The sequence below is a fragment of the Equus asinus genome, chromosome 25, assembly GCF_041296235.1.
Source record: "Equus asinus isolate D_3611 breed Donkey chromosome 25, EquAss-T2T_v2, whole genome shotgun sequence".
In the NCBI taxonomy this organism is placed as follows: domain Eukaryota; kingdom Metazoa; phylum Chordata; class Mammalia; order Perissodactyla; family Equidae; genus Equus; species Equus asinus.
In genome coordinates this window covers 32543484-32560628 of record NC_091814.1, presented here as the reverse complement: position 1 = coordinate 32560628, position 17145 = coordinate 32543484, and the positions used below count along the sequence as shown (strand labels likewise).

The 17145-nt window shown below is 41.3% G+C and overlaps 1 protein-coding gene across 25 annotated transcripts in view; it reads right to left on the bottom strand.

Moving 5' to 3' along the window:
• HHAT (hedgehog acyltransferase) overlaps positions 1–7212 on the bottom strand; it is a 317507-nt gene extending 310295 nt beyond the window's left edge. For 7 of the 25 annotated variants that reach the window (XR_011498116.1, XR_011498117.1, XM_070497291.1 and 4 more), the window contains exon 1: positions 5333–7212. Coding sequence is in view for 14 of the 25 variants with exons in the window: in XM_070497281.1 (XP_070353382.1) it covers positions 5333–5382 (50 nt within the window). In the remaining 11 variants the exon portion in view is untranslated. The other 18 variants (XR_011498115.1, XM_070497278.1, XM_070497277.1 and 15 more) reach the window with 10 other exon arrangements.
• Between the last annotated feature and the right edge of the window lie 9933 nt (positions 7213–17145).

Genomic DNA, 17145 nt, shown 5'->3' with positions numbered 1-17145 from the left:
TTAAATAAAGAATTTAAGACTTTCAAAAAGCAGACTCACTCCAGTAATTCCCACTCAGATAAAAAACTGACTGCCTCTGAAGCCCCTCTGTCTTCTCTTAAAACTCCACTAAAGGTGACCACGAGCCTGATTTCTATCATCATAGTTTAGTTAGCTTCGCCTGTTTTTGAACTTCACATAAACAGAATCACACAGCACTTACTCTGTCGTGTCTAACTTCTTTTGGCTCAGATTTATGCTTGTGAGGCTCATCCACGTTGTGTGTGAGGCAAGAATTTGCTGAGTACTCTATTATTGTAAACTACTCGGCAATAGTAATTCTCATTACGACAGAGTATTCCATTGTATCAACAATTTATTTCTGCATTTTTCCATTCTACTATTGATGAACATGTGAGTTGTCTTATGAGTAATACTGCTGTGCATATTCTTTTACACGTCTGCTGGTGCACATACGTATGCCTTACTGTTGAGTATCTAAGGATGAAGAAGCTGGTCATAGGGATGCGCATGCCCAGCTTTAGTAAATGATACCACAAAAAAATTTCCAAGTTATACTAATTTTCATACCCATCAGCAATGTATGAGAGTTCCAGTTTGTCCATATCCCAACTAGTTCTTAGCACTGACAGTTTTTTTAATTTTAGCCACTCCGGTGCATATATAGTGATAGCCCATTGTAGTTTTAATTTGCACTTCCGTAATTACCGATGAGGTTGACCACCTTTTCATAGGTATATTGGGATAAACATCTGAATGTTTATCCCAATAAACATGTTTATTGGAGATCCTCTTTATGAAGTGACTCTTGCTCATTTTTCTATTGGGTTGTCCATCTTTTTCTTTGATTAGTACAAGTTCTTTCTACGCTCTGGGCATGAGTTCTTTATTAGATATATGAATTACAAATACCTTCACCCATTCTGTAGCTTGCCTTCTCACTCTCTGTATGGAATCTTTAGATGAACAGAAGTTCTTACCAATATTTTCCTTTATAATTAGTGCTTTTTGTGTCCTATTCACTAAGTCTTTGACTGTACCTAGGTCATAAAGATATTTTGCTCTGCTTTCTTCCAGAAGCTTTATTGTTTTAGTTTTCACATGTAGGTGCACAATGTACCTTGGTTAAATTTTTTTTTTATTGAACTTTATTTTGCTGGGAAGGATTCACCCTGAGCTAACATCTGTTGCCAATCTTCCTCTTTTTGTTTCCTTCCCAAAGCCCCAGTACATGGCTGGATATCCTAGTTATAAGTCCTTGTAGTTCTTCTATGTGAGCTGCCACCACAGCATGGCAGCTGACAGATGGGTGGTGTGCTTCCACAACTGGAAGCAAACCAGGGCCACCAAAGCAGTGAGAGTGCCAAACTTTAACCACTAGACCACCAGGGCTGGCTCTTGATTAATTTTTACATACGACATGAGGTATGATCAAGATTCATTTTGTCTATCTGGAAAGACAATTGGCCGAGCATCGTTTACTGAAAAAGCTAACCTTTCTTCATTGCACTGCAGTGTCACCTCTGCCATAAATCAAGAGACCACATATGCATGAGGCTGGTCATAGATTCTCTACTCAGTTCCATGGTCTGTCTAGCATTGTCAAAACTATAGTGACCTTAAACGTATTGATCTAGTAGCTTGAGTCATCCAACTTTGCTTTTTCTCAAATTTTCTAGAATTTCCAAATAAATTTCAAAATGGTTTATCAACTCCTATCTTGAAAAAAATCTGTTGAGATTTTGATTGGGATTGTACTGAATCTATAGATTTATTCGCAGAGCAATGACATACCCTCCATTATTTTAAATCTTTAAATTCTCTCAATAATGTTGCAGCTTGCAAATCATGAACGGGTGTTGAATTTTATCAAGTAAATTTTCTCCTTTACTCTGTGTATGTGGTGAAACCACACTCATCGACTTTCTAACATTAGACAAAGTTGACATTTACAGTTTGGTATTGGCTTAGTATCCTTTTTATACATTGTTAAATTTGATTTACCAATACCTTGTGTAAGACTTTTGTATCTTTTTTTGAGTGTTTGGCCTTATCTAGCTTCAGTAACAGATTACACCGGCCTCATAAAAGCAGCTGGGGGGTGTTCCCTCTTTTTCATTTTCTTTAAATGTTTAGAATATTTCACTAGTGAAGCCATCTGGGCCAAGAAATTTTTCTATGGAAAGGTCTTTAACTACAAATTGAATTTTTTCAATAGATATAGGACTACTCATATTTTCTAGTTCTTATCTCTTAGGTAAGGCATTTTATTTTTAAAAAACTTGCCTATTTCATCTGAATTTTCAAATGTATTACCATAAAATTGATCACAGTAACATCTTAAGATCTTTTAAATGTCTGTGGGAAATATACTGCTAACTCCTTTTTCTTCCTTGACACTGGTAATACTGTACACCATTAAAGTTCATTTTCACTCTCACAGAAGAAAAGAAAGGCTGTCATGTACCACATGACACACATCCACTATGGCAGGAAGATTCTCCAGCAGAACGGCCCACAGAAGGAGCAGGTAGCTATGTAAACAGTCCAGCAATTCCCTCTCAAGAGCTTTTGTCTCCAGAAACAACTGTGAATCGGCACAGAAAGAGACACCAACTGAAGGAGAAAGAAACAGCTACCAGTAATGCACTAGGCTGGCCGGTAAGAACTCCAAAGACAAACAACCACTAAGCAGGGCCTGTAATCTAGGAGATCCAGCCCTCCACCCACAAGGTGTCCATAGTAGAATTCAAGGGACCATGAACTTAAAGTTTTTTTCTTATCCATCCTTATTTTCATGAACCTCTAATTGAAACTCAGGATTTCATCTGATTATAAATGTGGACAACAAACCATACCAGTAAGGGCAACTCTGGTGACTTTGTCACCCATAAGAGTCACAGATACTTTCATACCACTGTGCAGCTGTTGCAATACTGCAAAATATTGTTTCCATGAGCATCACGACTTTGAAATTATGAGTTCTTTGACACTGCACTGAATTTTGTGACAATGTACTAATAAACACATAAAATACTCTCATAGTTTTTTATGCTATTTTGATAACTTTGTTTCAATATAATTTTAACCCTATGTATTTTTTTTAAAAAAACTGGCCTCTGCAGACTCCAAAGAAGTCCCCGGCACAAAAAAAGGTAAAGAATCTCTTACAAGGAACCCAGGATTTCACCCAAGCCAGGGAACTCCAATACAACAATTAAGGGGCGCTTCCCCTTGGGCCAGGCCCTGAACTGGGAGCAGGAGACACACACGTGAGTGAAGCCGGCGCTGACTAGTTCCTGATGTCACCTACAGAGTTCCCACCAACATTTAACCACCCACAAAAATGACTGCTCTCTCCAGAAACTTGGCCTTTCACTCGAAGTTAGTCTAGATAACCCAAGAAGAGGGCAAAGGAAACAGGGGACGAAGCACAGGCTTGGATCCAGAAAGAGCAGTGCAAAACCGACCCCAACATTTACCAGTCTGTGGCTTTGAGATCTCCTCTAAGCCTTTCTTTATTCTGCAGCAAAAAGGGATAACCCTACTATCCTTCCCAGTTACTGTAAGGTTTAGAAATAACGGATGTAATAGATTTACTTGGCAAGCACGTTGTCCTCATTAAGTTAATATTAGTTGAATCTTTCAGGTCAGAACTCACTGTCCTTATTCACCACTTAAATAGTTAGGGACTGCCACCGAGAAAAGAGGAAGAAAAATTATAAGAAAGACACAACATGGAGAATGGAAGGAAAAAATCATGCTTATTCTTCAAATTCCAGTGTAACAACCAGCACCTCAAGTGAAGCCTTCCCTCTCTGTTCCCATGGCACTTAATCACATTAAAGTAGGCGCCTAGTTCTGCGAATGAATGAGGAACACAAAACAAAGGGACAGAAACAATGAGTCTCACCTCCACATAATGCAACCACCGAGGATGCCAACCCCCTAGCGGGACTGCCCTGATCCGAGAGCCGTGAACCAAAGCAACACCACATTTAACACCAGTGCCATCACAGTACCTCTCCGCCCACCTTGGTAGGGACTGAGGGGAGGAGGGCTTTCCCACATAAAGACCAGTGCTGAAGGCTAGACTCAGAAGAGATGAGGGAAACTGAGTCCCAAGAGTAGACAGCAAAAGAAATGAGTTTGGCGGCCACTGAAGCCACAACAATCAGGCGCGCTTCACTTCTGCCCTGGGATCCAGAGTCTGCAACTCCCCGCAACAGTGCCGGAAACTGGGGACCAAGCTGAGAGAGGACGCTGGCAAGGGCGTGCGTGGACTCGACCCGGCCGGTGGGGACCCCAGCCTCCGCGCCGGGAGACCAGCATGACCCGGGCACACGGTCCCCGCCGCCTTTGTCTCCCCTGCGGGACCGGGCGCTTCCTCTGTCCCGCCCTCGGGTGCGCACGCAGGAACTCGGGGAGGAAACGGAAAGCGTCTCGTGCATTTCTTTTTTCCACCGAGTAAACCGAAGCAAAAAAGTCCACACCTAACCTCCCCAGGATCCGCTATGTCTCCAGCTACCAACCTCCGGGCTGTCCCGGGCGGCGGCGGCGGCCACGCGCGCCACGGGTTCCCAACACCCCTCTCAGCGTTTCCGAGGCCGGCGGCGGCGGCGGGCTTCCCCGGGAAGCCGCCGTCCTTCCCGGGAGCGGCCGCCGGAGGACCAGCCGCGCGCGTCCTCGGAGCACGTCCCCGCTGCCGTGCCCGCGCGCCCTCCGCTCCCGGCGCGCGGCTCGGGACCAGGCGGCGCTCCCGGGGCGGTGGCGAGCAGGCCGCGCCGCGGCCCGGGGATCTGCAGGAGGCCGGCCTTCCTCTCCGCACCGCACCCCAGACCTCGCCCACCCGCGGGCTCCCGGCTCCTGCGCCGAGCGGCGCGCGGACCTCTCCCCACCCCCGTTTGTTAATTGCAGGCCTGGGGCCACCGGCAAGTTTGGGAGCGGAAGTCACCTGAAACTCGAGGTGGGCTCTAACTCCAACCCTGGTGGTCCCCACGTGTGTTCTGTAGGCTGAAGGAGGTTGGTGGGGTGGAAGAGGGGCGGGCTTTGCAGCTCGGGCTGCTTCCCGAGCTTGCTGGGTGCACTTGGCCACTCTGGGCCTCCCTGTCCTCCTTTGTAAAGAGGAAATAAGACCAGATGGGATGGACTTTATGAACTGTAGAGTAACTTGCAAAGATTAGCACCACTGCAAAATGTATACCAATGATTTTGAATAAGTTATAGAAAACCTGAAGCTGCCTCAACAGGATCTAACTAGGACAGTGACTTTATGCTGGGTGGTGTTACCCAGAGGCCTCCAACCCAAGCCTGCCGGAGTCCACAGACTTACCTGAGCAGGAGAATCACCTGGGCACTTGATAAAACCGCGAGCGTCTGCATCCCTCTTCACGCCGAAGGAATCAGGCTCCCCAGGGGAGGGGTGTCTCAGGTGGTTCTATGACAGGGTAAATGTGGATAACTCTGCCTTGGGCAGCAGGAAAACACAGAGGCTGTGCCCTAAGAAGTTTAATCTAGCAGCCATTGAAATAGGCCAGGAGATTATTTTTTTGATTGCAAAATTCTCTGGGACACCAGAGTCTAAACTGTCGGAGAACTGAAACTATCTTTTCTTTCAGCTACCCCTTCCCCTCCCACCCCCAACACCTAGTACAGGCTGCTGTTCAGAAAGCAGGTGTTAGTAAACTAGCCCCAAGTAGGAGTGCCAGGTGTGGCAAATAAAAATACAGGATGACCAATTAAAATCGAATTTCAGGTGAACAATGAATAACTTTTTATGTCCCATGCAATATTTGGGACATACTTATAATAAAAAAAAAATTGTTATCTAAAACTGAAGTTTAACAGGGCATCCTGTATTTTGTCTGGCAACCCTCACCCCAAGGTTTTGGCAGAGTTAGTGATAAAGAACTCAGCTCAGATAGTGTCACATTTGGGGACAGGGATGATAACAGCTCCTACGTTATTTTTAAATGATACTGTTGGACAATAATGTAAGTTTATTGTCATTTATCCTTAACCCCCATTTTACACACACACAATAGTCACCAAAAACACGTAGGAAAATAAAGGCAGATTTAACTGTAGGTAAATTGGGAACATCAGTTAAATAAAAATAGCCCAAATTTAAAGTTAGGGGATAGACTAGGGAAAGTATTTATAGGAACTATGATACAAAGTATTATTTTTTATTACCTCTAGATTTAACACAATAGGAAAACGTTAGAAGTCAATTGTAAATGAGCAAGACACGCTAATAAACAATCCACTAAAAAGAAAAAAGGTAGGAAATACAATTAGAAAACAAATGTATTGGGGCCGGCCCTGTGGCCCAGTGGTTAAATTCCCCCGCTCCGCTTCGGCAGCCCAGGGTTTCGCTGGTTGGGATTCTGGGTGTGGACATGGCACCGCTCATCAGGCCATGCTGAGGGAGCGTCCCACATGCCACACCAGAAGGACCTACAACTAGAATACACGACTATGTACTGGGAGCTTTGGGGAGAAGAAGGAAAGAAAAAAGAAAAAAGACTGGCAACAGATGTTAGCTCAGGTGCCAATCTTTAAAAAAACAAAACAAAACAAATATATTGCAAAAAGTTCAAAGAAATGCAAAGCAAAATAATTTTTTTGCATATAAAGTTGGCAAAAATTAATAAATGACATTAAAGGCTGGCAAGGCATGCTGTGTGATAGCACTCGCACACAATTTTTTAGGTAAGTAAGCAATTTGGCAATATCAAAACCTTTAAAAGGTATCAAAACCCTTAATACTTAAACTCTTTGATTGTGAATTTTATTATGGGAGTAAATCCAAAGGAAATAAGCCATAATGTAGAAAATGCTCTTTATGAACAAAGATTTTAATTTTAACATATCATTTTAACTTATACCATAATAGAGAAAATAAACTATAATGTACCAAATTTTACCACATAGGAAAAACACCCTCGAAATTCTCTACTTTCTCAAAAATAAAGTAGAAATTAAACTAAAACTTATGTACTCTGTGATATATGTGCAACCTTTTGAAATAATGGTTACTGTTCATATATAGTATGACCATAACTATATATTGTAAACCTGTGTGTGGAAAAATGACTGGAAAGGACGGGAAAGGAAATAAGGTTGAATTTGGGTGGTAGAGCTTGCTTTATTCTTAATTTTTCCACATGTTTATTAAGCATAAATTAGGGGTTTTTTTCATTTTTTTTTAAAGATTGGCACCTGAGCTAGCAACTGTGGCCAATCTTTTTTTTTTTTTTTTTTTTTCTGCTTTATCTCCCCAAATCCCTCCTGGTACATAATTGTGTATCTTAGTTGCAGGTCCTTCTAGATGTGGCATGTGGGACGCCGCCTCAACGTGGCCTGATGAGCAGTGCCATGTCCGCGCCCAGGATCCAAACTAGCGAAACCCAGGGCCGCTGCAGTGGAGTGGGTGAACTTAACCACTTGGCCACGGGGCCGGCCCCATAAATTAGTTTTATAATAGAAAAAAATTAATGTGGTACCCCCCATACACCATACACACACAAAAGACTTTTCTTACCATAAAGTTAGTTTTATGGACTCTAGAATCTCATTCTTGCATGATGATATATTGAATGTTTAGACTATCTAAATATTAAAAGCTCCTTTAAACATTTTCCCTAAATATAAACACCTTTCCAAACTCTGCCTGTTATCTGTTAACCTCGGGATTATCTTTAGCAAATTCTTAGTTCCACACTGAATTTATCAACTTGTCATTCACATCTATATACTAGTTAAAGTGGCTTAAATATTTTTTTTTAATTCAGCAAATCATTTGAAGCCTTGGTCTTTTCTCCCTTTGGATTAAACTCTAAAAGGAGACAAGCTTAATGGCATAGACTTTTTTTTTTAATGTGTAGTGAACTATAAGATAATATTTACCATCTTAACCATTTTCAAGTGTACAGTTCAGCAGGGTTAAGTACATTCACATTGTTGTACAGCTCCAGAATCGTTTCATCTTGCAAAACTGAAACTCTATACCCATTAAAGCTCCTCATTCCCCTCCTCTCCACCAAGGCCCTGGCAACCACTATTCTACTTTCTGTCTCTATAGATTTGACTACTCTAGGTACCTCATTCAAGTGGAATAATACGGTGTTTGTCCTTTTGTGAATGGCTTATTTCACTTAGCCTAATGCCCTCAGGGCTTAACCTTGTTGTAGCATGTGTCAGAATTTCCTTCCTTTTTAAGGCTGAATAATATTCCACTGTATAGATATACCACATTTTTATTCATTCATCCGTCAATGGACACTTGGGTTGCTTCTGTCTTTTGGCTGTTATGAATAATGCCATATGAACATGGGTATACAAATGTCTCTTGAAGACTCTGCTTCCAATTCTTTTGAGTATGTACCCAGAAATGGAATTGTTGGATCATACAGTAATTCTATTTTTAATTTTTTTCTTTTTTTTTAAAGATTCTCACCTGAGCTAACATCTGTTACCAATCTTCTTTTTTTTCTTCTTCTACTCCCCAAAGCCCCCCAGCACATAGTTGTATATTCTAGTTGTAGGTCCTTCTGGTTGTGCTATGTGGGATGCCACATCAGCGTGGCTCGATGAGCAGTGCTATGTCCACGCCAGGATCCAAACCACCAAAACTTTGGGCTGCCGAAGCGGAGTATGCAAACTTAGCCACGGAGCCACAGGGCCAGGCCCCTATTTTTAATTTTCTGAGGAACCGCCATACTGTTTTCCATAGCAGCTGCACCATTTTATACTCCCACCAACAGTGCAGAAGGATTCCACTTTCTCCACATCCTCACCAACATTGGTTATTTTGGATTTTGTTTGTGTGTTTGTTTTTGATAGCAGTCATCCCCAGAGGTGTGAGCTCATATCTCATTGTGATTTTCATTTGCATTTCTCTAATGATTAGTGATGTTGACCATCTTTTCATGTGCTTATTGACCATTTGCATGTCTTCTTTGGAGAAATGTGTATTCAAGTCCTTTGCTCATTTTTTAATCAGGTTATCTCCTGAATTGTAGGAATTCTTTATATATTCTGGATCTTAATCTGTTATCAGGTACGCGATTTGCAAATATTTTCTCCCCTTCCATGGGTTACCCTTTGACTTTGTTGACTGTGTCCCTTGATGCACGGAAGTTTTTAGTTTTGATGAAGTCTGATTTCTCTTTTTTTTTCCTTTCTTGCCTGTGCTTTTGATATCACATCCAAGAAAGAATTGCCAACTCCCGTGTCATGAAGCTTTTCCCCTATGTTTTCTTCTAAGAGTTTTATAGTTTTAGTTCTTACATTTAGGTGTTCGGTCCATTTTGAGTTAATTTTTGTATATGATGGAAGGTAAGGGTCCAACTTCATTCTTTTGCACATGGATATCTAATTTTCCCAGCACCATTTGTTGAAAACATAGACATCTTTTTTGTTATTGAGGTAACCTTGGTCTATAACATTATTTAAATTTCAGGTGTATATCGTCATATTTCAGTTTCTTTGCAAGCTATATCATGTACCCCATATCTGTCCACAGCTAATTTTTGACAAAGGAGCCAAGAACATACAATGGAGAAAGCAAATTCTCTTCAGTAAGTGGTATTGGGAAAACTGGATGGCCATATGCAAAAAAATGAAAGCAGATCATTATTCTACACCATACACAAAAATTAACTCAAAATGGATTAACGACTTGAATGTAAGACCTGAAACCATAAAACTCCTAGAAGAAAACATAGGCAATACACTCTTCAACACCAGTCTTAGCAGTGCCTTTTTGAATATTATGTCTCCCAAGGCAAGGGAAATAAAAGAAACAATAAACAAAGGGGACTACATCAAACTAAAAATCTTCTGCACAGTGAAGGAAACCATCAACAAAACGAAAAGACAACCTAACAATTGGGAGAAGATATTTGCAAATCATATGTCTGATAAGGAGTTAATATCCAAAATATATAAAGATCTCAGACAACTCAACAACAAAGAAACAAACAACCCAATTAAAAAATAGGCAGAGGATCTGAACTGACGTTTTTCCAAAGACATCTATCTTTTAAAGGCCAGAGTTTAGAGTGGAAGGAATGGATGGTGGGAGCCTAAGTTGCTCTTGGAAGTGAGAGGTAAGATAATTGGAAAAAACCAATGTCAGAGTCTAAACACCAGGAGAAAAGTTGGGGGTTTCTTTGGGGGGCAGAGAAGAAGGGAGAATTATCCCCCTCTCTTCAAAGCTTCATACATAAGCAGAAGTGTCTGACCTTCAAAGATCTGTGCCTGTCTTAGAGCAGAAGTATCAGGGCTCTGGGACTCCCTGACTTGACGTGGGAGCGGCCAACCCCCAGGGCCAGACTTAGCTGGGGCTGCCTTGACTTGGAACTCTTCTGTTCTGACTCTACAAGTAAAGGCAGAGAGAATCCTCCATGCAGTTGAGAAGCAAACCAACGTGCTAGTAAATTGAGCAAAATTGACGATAATTAAGGTTTAAACGAGGAAACCAATTTGTGCCTTGGTATTGTATTTCTTTAAAAGCAAAAATATCAAAATTAGTATGTAAATGTGGGTAATTAACGGTCAGTCATTCTTTACACGCATTATTTTAATCCCAAGTCATCAAACCAGCGCCTGGACTGGGCATGTTTTCTGTCTGGCCCTCTCGGTTAGTGGGGCCTGAGTATCCTGGTGGGGCCTCCTGTCCAGACAGGCAGCCCTAAGCACCTGGTAGCCACCCTCCAAACTGCAGGACTGGTGCTTAGGAGGGATTAGCCAGGCCAACTCTCCTTTGTAACTTCAACCCTTACTCAGTCGTAGAAATTATACTCATTCAGCGGAGGCACAAATGGTTGTTAAGACTTAATTGATAAAGGCTTAAAGACAAAGGAGTGAATTTCTAATTATGAAATTTCAGGCACCAGCAATAATGGGAGCTATTTGGAAGCACTCAAGGGCCTACCCCCACCCCACCACCTGGCGCAGGCTCTCATCTCCACCTACAAGGATGTAGGCCCTGGTTTATGGTGATTCTCAACAGTCAGGGTTGAACTAGCATTTGTCAAGCATCTGCTTTACACACAGCACAAAACTGAATGCTGGGGGCGGTTTATTTTTAAATGAAAAAACAAAGCCTTTTCCTGCAGAAAGTTGCAGTCTAGCTAAGGACTCACCAAATATAACTAGCAAATATTAAGCACATTTCAAATAAGATAGTTCAAACTACCCATAAACTTGGAAAAGTGGATTCATATCAGTAGCCTAAACTATGCAGAGCACAATTCAGTGCCACCTCCTCCAAGATGCCTTCCCTGACCACCCTGGCAAAATTAACCCTGGCCCGGTCCCTTCTTTATCCCATTACGTTATTCTTGTATGTTTTCCTATAGCGCTACCACTCTCGGAACTTCTCTTATTTGTTTACATACGTATCCTCTATGTGAGCATTATTCAGTCTGCTCGAAAGGCATAAGACATTAGTAAATTGTAAAATAAAGCTAATGGGTCACAACCAGACTTAGTTTTTGAACGAGAAATAGAGTAGAGGAGAATAGAGAATAGAATAAAACAGAAAATGTGAGAACACATCATTGGATTTTAGTAAGAATTATGACTCTTGTCAGAAATCTTACTATGAACAGAATTAAGAGAGAGAATGGAAGGTTATGACGAATATCAGTTGACTAATACGAGTCATTCTACATTCTGCTAACAAGCATCTCATTCGATTTTCTGATATATGATATGAGTATGACCATCACTGTTACAGGACAATTAGGAGAGTTTATATTTTATATTAACATTATTCAGACTTCATTGTAAAGCACTTTTCTGAAAGGACATTTTCAAGTGGGATGTGTTTCAGGTTTGCATCAAATGTATATTTAATTAAATTAGCATGAATTTCCCATTAATGGGATTTCTCCTCACTATTAGAAGGGAAAAGAATGAAGAAGTAAAAAGTAGAATGCCCAAGTTCAAGCTCCAGACATCTACAACTGTAAATAGAGACAATGTTGAGAAAAACACTGACTCTAAGGGTAAGTCTCAACTTCATTCCAGGTGCATTGTAAGGAGAAAAAAAGAATGCAAGACTTTATAAGGCAGATTATGTAAAATATTTTCAGTGTGTAAAATCCAACAAAAATGACAAACTCCAATATATCATTTGTAATGACACCTTCAAAACTAGTAGGATATTTAGAAACACAACATGCAGGACTTGTCAACAAACCCCTCCAACTTTTTTTTTTTTTGGTGAGGAAGATTGGCCCTGAGCTAACATCCTTTGCCAATCTTCCTCTTTTGGCTTGAGGAAGATTGTCACTGAGCTACATCTGTGCCAATCTTCGTCTATTTTATGTGGCATGCCTCCACAGAATGGCTTGATGAGCTGTGCTAGATCCGCACCCGGGATCCGAACTTGTGAACCCCAAACCACCTAAGTGGAGCACACAGACTTAACCACTGTGCCACCAGGCCAGCCCCCATCCTCTCCAACATCTTTAAATGAAAACAAAGGATGAAAAGTTATTGGCACAATTTCTTAGTTGCTCTACAGACTATTAATGAGATTTAGTTGCATATGGTTCAGCAAAAGAGAAAATGGCTCACACAGATGTTGAAAAAATGCTCTTCTAACATAAATAGATACGCATATGATTTTTAAGGTTAAATCAGCTGATAAAATTTACAACTCTCTGGGATAGTGCTATCTCTAGTCAAATCTGCACTAATGCGGAACCTTCCAAAGCCGTGCTTCTCAGGTGGTTAAAAATCCAGTAAAGAGCTTGAGATCCATGCCAGAAAGAGCGTGGGTGCTGTAAGTTATTCAGCTCCTCTAGTTTATGCAAGATGACAAGGAGTGTGTGTGTGTGTGTTTAAGTTTAACCTCGCACACACTTGACCAGATGTTTACAAAACTAGAAAAAGTGCCTCGTTCATCAATATCTATTAAACTGGAAAAATAATAAAGGCGTTATAAGGAATGGAGCCAGCAGATATGGCTAAAAAACATTACAAAGCTATCAAAATATTGTTAAAAGTTACTAATAACTCTTGCCCTTGGAAGTCAGCATCAGAAGTAATTCTACTTGGCATCTCTAGAAATATTTCTGCTGTATCTCATGGAAGTGTTTAAACAGAAAGAAAACATGGGGAAGGTTGCTAAGTTTATTAAAGAGAGCTCATTGAATAGCCAAAATATTGCTGTGTTTTGTTCAGATGGGAGCTAATGAGACCCTCATGCTGAAGCATACTGAAATTCATCGATTGCCCCGAGGGAACCGAAGGGAAAGAACTAAGCAGGGTGAATAAACTCAGAAATGGCAGTCATATTTTTCTAGTTGAAAAGCGCCTCATTTGGCAAGCAACCTCATTTTCGAAGATGATGTTTGGGATTTAAAATTAGTATATTTAGAAGGGCCAGCCCCGGTGGCCTGGTGGTTAAGTTTGGCACAGTCTGCTTTGGCAGCCCAGGTTCGGTTCCCAGGCACAGACCTACACCACTTCTCTATCAGTGGCCATGATGTGGTGGCGGCTCACATACAAAACAGAGGGAGATTGGCAACACAAGTTGGCTCAGGGCAAGTGTTCCTCAGCCCAAAAGAGGAAGATTGGCAACAGATGTTAGCTCAGGATGAAACTTCCTCAGGAAAAAAAAAAAGAAAAATTGTATATTTAACTGATGATATTTTTAATGAAGTTAAATTTATAACTTCGGGGAGAAAACAGCAATATAATTCAGCAAGTCAAACATAGCCAGGATTCCAAAAGGCATTTTGTTATGGCAAGTTAAGACTTAAAAGCAATCACCCTAACCCCTATTTGTTCCCAATATTGTTACAACATATCGAAGAGGACATTATTAGTCAAGACAGGGACTGAAATAAAACTAGGGATACTGTTACATTTCAGTTCGCAGTTTCAAACTTGTAATCACTCTTCTCTAGAAGAGAAAGTGTAAGTATTTGGGAACAATTTTCAGATGAAAGAACCATTTTCTTTTTGAAGTACTGAATCAATGATTAACCTAAACCTAGTGCCCAAAAGAGGCAAATGAATTATTGCAGCTTAGTTCTTTGTTTGCACTAAAGAATGATCACAAGACATTAAATTCAGCGTTATTTTAGAGTAAGATTAAAGAACTTCCATTGCTAGGTAAAAAGAATGCATTGATATTATCGCCATTCACAATGACCTATTTGTATGAACCAGGATTTTCAACCTTTGAAACTTTAAAACAAAGGAGATAAACAGGCTCATGAGTTTATGCACAAGTGTTATCCCAGTATGTTCTGGACTGGAATAAACTGAGAAGCACACAAGCACACCTAATGCATTAAATAACATCTTGCCTAATTCTTGTTTTTGTATTGCTTATTTGGGAATTTTTCTGTGCTTCATTCAAGTATCAATAAGATTAATAACAAAAATAATAATAGTGTGTTTTTAGGTTTTTCATGTATAATAAGAGTACGTGTTATCCTACAAAACTTTTGATTCCTGTGTGGAGCAGGAGAGGGGGAGAAGGAGGGTGCTTCATTGCTGTGCAAAACGTATTTCTTACTGGGAGGTGTGATTTAAAAGAAGGTTGAGGGGCCAGCCCTGTGGTGCAGCAGTAAAGTTCACACATTCCACTTTGGGGCCCCGGGGTTCGCTGGTTCGGATCCCAGGTGTGGCCCTATGTACCACTTGTCAAGCCATACTGTGGCAGGCATCCCACATTTAAAGTAAGGAAGATGGGCATGGATGTTAGCTCAGGGCCAGTCTTCCTCAGCAAAAAGAGGAGGATTGGCAGCAGATGTTAGCTCAGGGCTAATCTTCCTCAAAAAAAAAAAAGTAGAAAAGCACTGGTCACTGTCTGCCCTCCCGCAAAACCAGCCTCTATAGAATGTAAACTCCAGAAGGGCAAGAGTTTGATCTGTCTCATTCACCATCAAATCTCCCATAGCCTGTAGAACAGTTCCTAGTACCTATTCAATAAATATTTGCTGAATAAATGAACTAACCAAATTGGAGGGGGAAAAATCAATAGTTTGTAATTATCTTTTGTTTGCATTATCCAGGCATCTTTTTCCCTTTTATAGATGTGGGTTTTAGAAAAGGTCAAGAGAAGGTACTACAGTCATTTCCTATAAGGGCCTGAAGGTTGCTAAAAACCAGAAAGGACTCCAGTCCCTTCTAAGTTGGGAAAAGATTGCGGATGATCTTGAGTTCTGGGCCATAGGGAGCCCTGGATGAGGAGAGACTGCGAGCAGCGGGAGGGCTGATGGGCAGGTCAAATTGCAGGCTTACGATAGACCGTTACTTTTCCAACCCAGTAGGAAGCAGAGGTGTCTGTGATAAGGTTGTTGAGCTCTTTGGGAGCTGAAAGAGATAGTCTAGTCCCCATCCCTTATTTTACAGAGGTGGGGTAAGCACAAGGAAGAAATGGACATGAGAAGGGGTCTTTAGATGTGGAGGGAGGGGACAGAGGCAAATTTAGATTAGCCTTAGTTTCCTTTTTATACAATGGGGCTAATATTAGTACCATATCATAGGAATGTCATGATTAACTGAAATAATAAACGTGAATTGCTAAGCGCAGTGCCTGACCCATAATATGCACTCAATCATTATTAGCTATTATTATTGCTATTAGCAATAGAACATAAAATGTTTGGAAATATTAACTGAGGTTTTATTTCTTTGTGCTTCCTCCCACTACTCTTTCCTCTACCATTCTGTCATACCCTGTACACATTCTTCTCAGACAGAAAGCAGATAAAGCTGAGAATAAAAAGTTTGTTGAATGTCTGAATGGGTTTATTTTAAACTCGTAGTGGAGACAACATCTTGAAAGGCAGGACTTTCTTTTATTCCAAAAGCTGTGCATTTTGAGAAAGAACAAAACAAGCGTGGGACTGTTTCCTGATTTTTGCTATGGCGCCCAGCACCCACCCCATGAACCCACATCCCAGGGGAAATGACAAATAGAATCCCACTATTAGGGCATTGTTTTTCCAACTGTGGGTTGAGACCTACTGTTGGATCACCAAATTGATTTATTGGGTTAAAACCAGCATTAAAAGAAATGAAATAGAATAGAATAGAAAATAGCAGAGTACATTGCAGGGAGTAATGGTAAACATTGTTTCATGAAGCTGTTTCATTTTGTTGTGTGCATGTACTCAGCCATGATGTAAAATGTGTTTCCTATTGTTGTCACAGTCAGTGAAATTTGTACATCACCAGGGATGCCATAGCAGAGGGCACATGTGTCTCTTCTCTCAGAATGTCCCAGAGAGAAAACAGCTCCTGGGAGAATTGCTGCAAACAGAATGGTGTTGTCATAGTAGGGGAGCCATGGTCTGGGGTGGCAGCACAGAACCCCAGGCACCTTGGCAAGGTGGGAAAGACCTGAAAAGTTTCTGTGGCCACCAAGAAGGATGCTTAACATGTCCTGAGCCAGCCAAATAGACCTGAAGGAGCTGAAGTCTGGACGCTGAGGATAAAGGCAAGGGGAGGTAGTGGTGGAAACTTGACATCAGGAAGTGATGCTGGCTCAGGACAATGAGATCACATGGGAAGAGTTGCCCACCAGTGGAAGCTGGTATGGACAGACCATCACAATGGGCTGGACATTGCTTTCCTCCCCACACCAGGGTATACACAAGCTCCACCCTCCAGACACATGTCCTCTGCAGCTACAGAGACTGAAAGAAGTAGAGGGCATGAGGAGAAGGAAACTCCTGAATAGCTACCCAACAGAGACCATGTTTTAATCCTGTTTTAAAACAGAATTGGGGGCTGGCCCGGTGGCACAGTGGTTAAGTGCACACATTCCACTTTGGTGGCCCGGGGTTCGCTGGTTCGGATCCTGGGTGCAGACATGGCACCGCTTGGCAAGCCATGCTGTGGTAGGCATCCCACATATAAAGTAGAGGACGATGGGCACGGATGTTAGCTCAGGGCCAGTCTTCCTCAGCAAAAAGAGGAGGATTGGTGGCAGATGTTAGCTCAGGGCTAATCTTCCTCAAAAAACAAAAAACAAAAAATCCAGAATTGGAAAACAGTATAGAGCTTCCTCAAAAGATTAAAAATAGAACTACAATATGATCCAGCAGTTCCACTTCTGGGTATTTATCTGGAAAAAATGAAAACCCTATCAAAAATATATCTGCA